The sequence below is a fragment of the Mesitornis unicolor genome, unplaced genomic scaffold (genome assembly GCF_000695765.1).
Source record: "Mesitornis unicolor isolate BGI_N332 unplaced genomic scaffold, ASM69576v1 scaffold27204, whole genome shotgun sequence".
NCBI lineage: Eukaryota > Metazoa > Chordata > Aves > Mesitornithiformes > Mesitornithidae > Mesitornis > Mesitornis unicolor.
In genome coordinates this window covers 15,371-21,037 of record NW_010182511.1, presented here as the reverse complement: position 1 = coordinate 21,037, position 5,667 = coordinate 15,371, and the positions used below count along the sequence as shown (strand labels likewise).

General features: G+C 39.2%; 1 protein-coding gene across 1 annotated transcript in view; it reads left to right on the top strand.

Moving 5' to 3' along the window:
- Positions 1 to 2,430: 2,430 nt before the first annotated feature.
- The window catches only part of DNAJA2 (DnaJ (Hsp40) homolog, subfamily A, member 2), a gene marked incomplete at its 5' end in the record, with an annotated part of 8,513 nt that continues 5,276 nt past the window's right edge, over positions 2,431 to 5,667 (top strand). The window contains 4 exons of the mRNA XM_010183810.1: positions 2,431 to 2,499; positions 3,462 to 3,685; positions 5,187 to 5,267; positions 5,583 to 5,660. Coding sequence (XP_010182112.1) covers positions 2,431 to 2,499; positions 3,462 to 3,685; positions 5,187 to 5,267; positions 5,583 to 5,660 — 452 coding nt within the window. The remainder of the gene's footprint in view (positions 2,500 to 3,461; positions 3,686 to 5,186; positions 5,268 to 5,582; positions 5,661 to 5,667) is intronic.

Sequence of the window (5,667 nt, the reverse complement as noted above, 5' to 3'; positions counted from 1 at the left end):
GAGAGGGGGCCGGTGGGAGGAGGAAGCAGCGGGACCCGGCCGCGCTCCTCCCGTCTCTGGCCCGGAGCCGTGGGTCCCGCCTCGGTTCCGGGCGCCGCCGGGGCTCTGCCCGTCTCGCCCCCGCAGCGCCGCGTTTATCCCGCGCGGCGTAGCGGTGCTGGCAGCCGGCGAGAGGCCTTTGGCCGCTCCGAGCCTCGAGAGGGCCCAGCGGGCTCTGACGGGTGCCATTGTCTGCCCCACGTGTGGCTTTGGGGAGGTTTCGCTTTCCTCCCGTTCCTGATCCCTCCCAGGTCGAAAGCGACCCGGTAAGGGAGACAAAGGAGCGAGGTGAGAACTCGGAGTCAAGGCATCAGTGCGGCACTTCACTACATCTGTTTTGTTCTGTAGTGTATAAGCCACTTTTTTTCTGAAAGGACTTAGTGATCATTTATTTACACGTGAAGGAGGATAATTAACCATTTTACTAGCAGTGACCTGCTTCCGCTGATGGGTGGTGCTGGTATTAACGACTGTGCCTTACCCATCATGCGTGCGGTAGCTGAATTTATGCAGGGATAGGCGATTGCAGTGTTGAAATACTGTGTGTTAGGGGAGGAAAGCATACAGTGCGAAGACAGTGCTATATAGCAGCCCAGTCTAGTAGAATTTTTTTTTTCCTTATTGAATTTTCTTAAAGGTATCTGTGTCCTGTAAGAATGAAAGACTGATAGCCACTTTCCACTCGGATAACCTGTGCTGCTCAGTATTGATTGCTATAGGTTAGATTTATAATGGAATTGTAAAGATTCCAACTGCCTGCAGCAGTACGAAGTTCATCTATATCTTATATGTGGGGAGAGGAAAAAGAAAAAAGGAGTACCTTAGTCAGAAGGAGCGGAGAGAACAGGTTTTAACATTGATTAGTTAAATTAACTTTTATTGAAGTTATAATATGGTGCTAGTGTAAACCTTGATTCTGGATCTGTTTCTGATTAAATAAATATTGATAGCTTTATTTTGGGCAATGTCTTAAGAATTGCTCTGAAGTGGAATGCTGTTAGCAGCAAAGATTTGAGTGCTCTCCTTAAAGATCACCATGCAAGCTTCTTTTTTCCTGATTTTGTTTTTTGGTGGTGTTTTTTTCCTTGGTTAGACCCCTTAACATTTGTGGGGGAAATCCATTACTATTACAGAATATGTAGTCTTGTGGAAGACTATGCTTTGCTACTGATTGGTACTTTGTCTTACGAGACCTATGAGTTTTGTTCTTTGTGCTCACTGTGACTTAGAATATTTGGCTTGTAATATCAGTGGTCTGTTTTTGGTTCATTAGTTCCCTATCTAACCTTTTTTCTTGATTGCGTGCAGAAGTACAGAATATTCCAAGGTAATCAGTAAAGAGAAATAACTCTGCAGGTACAAAAAAGAAATCTTACTCGTTCCAGTACAAAGTTGAAAACTGTGATCTCTGTAAAGCTTTGTGTGTAAAGCTCTCTTAACATTGTAGTTCTAAGGAGCTAGTTTAGATGCTCACTTCTACAGAAATGGAGCTTTTGAAAAATCCACTCTTAAGAACCAGTGTTCCAGTTGCTTGCAGTTGTATCACTGTGGCTTTTTTTACATAGATAATTTTAAAAAGACTGTATCCAATGTAATTTACTAATATATGTCCTCTGTTGCTGGGGGCTGTTGAGGTGGAGTAGGGGAAGAGTTGAGGGGTTTACTGCCAAAAACTCAAATTGTAGGAAAAGTCTCTGCCTGTCCTGTTACTTGCTTGGTCCTCTAAAGTATGAGCAAAACAGATGAAGTACTGCTGTAGAAAAAGGGACGGTCCCAAGCATCAAAGTACTGGTCAATGAAAAAGCATTCTGAGATTTGCCTGTGCATATTCCTCCTACTGCTTTAGGACAATGAACTTAAATAAAAGCAGTGATCTGTGCATTTCTGCACATGTAACTCATATACTTAGTTCAAAGTGAACTAAAATCTTCTATGATTTATAAGTAAGGAAGAATAAAATTATTATTGTGACTATTGACTGATAGGGTTGAATGAGAAGCTGAGGCAGCCATTTTGTTGTTAATGTGTTGCTGTGATTGAACTGAAAGACAAATGTGTTGAAACTTCAGTTGTCATAGTGTAGGTTTTGAGTGAGTTCTGTGGAGCAAGTAATTTTAATGAAAGTCCAGTGTGATTCTTCCTGTAAGTTAGTGAAGATACACAGGAAGAGTGGTTCTAACTATCGTGTGCTATAGTTGTGTTTAAACCCAAGTGTAGTTAATTTGTGCATAGAGCAAATCAGATTTTTTATGTATCATTTCAGTGTGTGTGTGATTTCAAAAACCTCATTTTTTTACTTTGCTTTATTAGGATTTTCTTTTGTCCTGAAGACACTGTATGAGTTTCTCAAAAGAACTGATCAATCAAAATTGAAACTAATTTTGTACCTCTTTTAACCAGGCATACAGAAAGCTGGCCAAGGAATACCATCCTGATAAGAATCCAAATGCAGGGGACAAAGTAAGACTTTTTTTTTAAACTCCCGAAGTTTTATAATATAGTAGCATCTAAGGGACCCAATACGTGTGTGGGGGACTTGTGTTACAAGTTTTTTAAAATGGTAACTGTGAGAGGGAACCTTGTTTTGTCTGTTTCTTCTCAATCTCAAAATCTGCCGGTGTACCTCATGGAAAAAATGCAGCAGTTAGCCGAGTCAAATTGGTTGAGAAGGTAATGCTGAGGGAGGAACTGCCTCTCTTCATCTGCCAAGATGATGTCAGTTGGTGTTGGAATCTATGTAGGTATTTGAAAAAGATAGTTTTCTGTGTTTTTCCAATGTGGAAAAATGTTTGTGTGGAGGTTCTTGAAACAGTTGCAGCATAACACAAATTATACATGTGGGAAGATTAAATTAGATTTGTTATGCTAATAGCAATTAAAAAAATGGCAATTAAGTTGGCTCAGCTGATTGTCTTTAACAGAACTGAAGTTCTAATGGTTGCTTAGAGGTAAGCAGAGATGCCTGTGAAAAGGTATTCATTTGTTTTGAGGACAAACACATTAATACCTGCTTTAGTCAGCTGCTGAATTGTTAAGCATGTTCTAAGTGCCTAATGTATCTTGAAGACTCTGCCATTAGTATGTAACGGTTTTTTTGCTTGTTGACTACTGCAGTATTGCGTGCTTGAGGGTTTTGTTCTTTGGTTGTATTTTTTGTGTGTTTGCAAGAAAACTGTCTTATGCTAGGCACAGTAAAGAACAAAGTCAGTGAAATTTTGATGTAAAATGTCATATTTTATCATAAGAGGTAATAAAACTAAGCCTGAGTCTGACTTCTAAGCCTTGCATGTTAGGATGAGGGTGGGAAACTGTTCTGTTGTGTACCTTCTTAATTGGGTGTTCATGCTGGGCAAGAAAGTAGTAAAATGCTCCCTTGAAGTTCTAAATTGTCATACACTATTTTGACTCTGTTCCTCTTCTAGTTCAAAGAAATAAGCTTTGCCTATGAAGTGTTGTCAAATCCAGAGAAACGTGAGTTATATGATAGATATGGAGAACAGGGCCTTCGAGAAGGTAGCGGTGGAAGCAGTGGAATGGACGATATTTTCTCCCATATCTTTGGTGGTGGATTGTTCAATTTCATGGGTGGTCAGAGTAGAAGTCGTAATGGTAGAAGAAGAGGAGAAGATATGATGCATCCACTCAAGTGAGTATCTTGAAACTGGTTTGTACTTCCAAGTTCTCATGATCAGTACTTGACTCTGTTAGTTTATATTCTTGATGTGTTTCTCAGTTGAGATATTTGCAGTTTGCATCCGCTTTTCAGACCTGGGTGTCATGTGTACCCCTGAAGGCAGTCATCTTGAGTTACTTTTCATGATTGATTAATCTTACAGACTACCTAATACTTTGCTTTGCCTGGTTATTAGCCTGTATATACTTTGTTAGCATTATTTTCCTTGGTTTTGCTCTTTCAATATGTTTGGAAATTCTAATTTGAAAAACGCATTCAGCAACCAAGTGTTACTCATTAGCTGGATTCTCAAGGAAGCAGAGGTACTGAAGGTACTAAGGCTCTGGAAAGACTTGGGTTGACTTGCCTTCCTTCATAGTGTAATACCCACTGGAACTAAAGTTGAGCTGCATAATTAATGTGTGTAGTGGGTTTGCTTTTTGTTTGTTTGGGTTTTTTGAGTTTTGGTTTTTGGTGTGGGGTTTTTTGTTTCTTGGGGGTTTTTTGTGTTGGCTTTTTTGTTTTGTTGTTTTGGTTTTTTTTTTTTGTATAGCCATACTTGAATATCACATCTGGTTGTGTTTTGTAGATCTCTGCTTGCAGTCAGGACTGGCTTTTTGTCAGCTGAGCAGGTCCTTTTTAAGTTCTTAGGTTAAGCTGCATCTTTCCTGTGATTGGCAAACCATGCTTAGTAAAGTCTGTTTACTTTTGCATGCTTGCTTAGTTTAGTAGCTAGTACTGGACACTGTATTATTAATTAGCTTTGGTTTTGTTGTTACTTGTAAACACTGATGCCAGGCAACCTTTTCTTAATACACTTGAATTGAAATTTCTAGCCACTAAGAAACTCTTTTAGGAGGAACACTAAATATGTCCATAAACTTCCATCAATATATGTAAAGGTTATTAGCATTTGATAGTATATTCAAGAGCTGCTAAAAAATTGGAAAATGAACAAATCTAAAGAATTAAGTGGCCCTGGGGACATGCTAAGCCCTCCCCACTAAACTGTCTTGTGTGGAAAGCCCAATACAGTAATAAGTATTCTGTATGTATTCTTATGTATGCATGCTATAAATACTATCAGGAGTGCCTAGAGAGGTTTGTTTCTCACCCGGCTTGTAGCACAACAACAACAGAAAAATCAACTATGACTGTATAATAAAATCTAAAATGCTAGATCAGCTTATTTCCTATTGAGAAGCACAAGCAATCCGATCTGGTTTCTTCTGATTAAATTACAGCGTTGCTCTGAAACTATGGTCAGGATTACATGTGTATGTTTGTTCATATGTATGGAACAGGTGTAATGACTTCTTGTAAAAGCTGAAGTGGGGCTTTAAAATCTTAGTTTAATAGCAGAATTCGTTTATGAAGAACTGTTTTTCTTTAATTTGTCCTAGGCAAGTATTTTGATTACATGGGAAAAGTAAGTTGTTACATGGTAACCTAGGAGAAATACTTTCTTTTGTAGAGTCTCTTTAGAAGATCTGTATAATGGAAAGACAACTAAACTACAACTTAGCAAGAATGTCCTTTGTAGTGCCTGTAATGGGTAAGTTTATTTATATTTTTGAGTTCTTTGGTTGCTTTGTCAGCATATAGTATAATGAAGCATCTCCTATGTCAGATCTTTATCAGTATTTGATTTACTGGAGCCTGCTCTCAGACCAGAAAATTGTTGTACTTGAATGACATTGTTGATGGAATTGGAACTGTTCAAGTGCTTTGGTTGTGGGGAAGGGAGGGGAGCAAAACCTACTTGTAATTGGCTGTGCAATTAGACATGTTAACCTACTGATGCAGAGGGTTTTTTGTTGTATGTTTCTGAAAAACTTACTTTTTGCGCAACTGGTGCTTTCTATTCTAGGCAGGGAGGGAAAGCTGGAGCTGTTCAGAAATGTAATGCTTGCCGGGGTAGAGGTGTCCGTATCTTGATCAGACAGCTGGCTCCT